The sequence below is a fragment of the Rhagoletis pomonella genome, unplaced genomic scaffold, assembly GCF_013731165.1.
Source record: "Rhagoletis pomonella isolate Grant_MI unplaced genomic scaffold, Rhpom_1.0 Rhpom_scaffold_00008, whole genome shotgun sequence".
In the NCBI taxonomy this organism is placed as follows: Eukaryota; Metazoa; Arthropoda; class Insecta; order Diptera; family Tephritidae; genus Rhagoletis; species Rhagoletis pomonella.
Genome location: NW_023458562.1, coordinates 40,379,212 through 40,379,418, shown reverse-complemented (window position 1 = coordinate 40,379,418; position 207 = coordinate 40,379,212). Strand labels below are relative to the sequence as shown.

General features: G+C 30.0%; 1 protein-coding gene across 1 annotated transcript in view; it reads right to left on the bottom strand.

Annotated features, from left to right (window-relative positions):
• LOC118745297 (spondin-1) overlaps positions 1 to 207 on the bottom strand; it is a 19,900-nt gene continuing 19,693 nt past the window's right edge. The window contains exon 7 of the mRNA XM_036478823.1: positions 1 to 6. Within this exon, the coding sequence (XP_036334716.1) occupies positions 1 to 6 (6 nt within the window). The remainder of the gene's footprint in view (positions 7 to 207) is intronic.

Here is a 207-nt window from a genome sequence, read left to right as displayed (position 1 = left end):
TTAAATCTTAAATTTAATTTGAACAAAAGAAAATATATGTATATGTCTGCAAACAACAAACAAACCTTTAACGCATGATTCAATCATATATGTAATTCTTCTACATTGGCAGTAAGCTAACTTCTCAATGTGTAAGCATTCCGAAATCAAAGCGAGACAGTCTAGTACAATTTTTGTCAATGTATTGTGTACTTGAGTGCCGTTTTT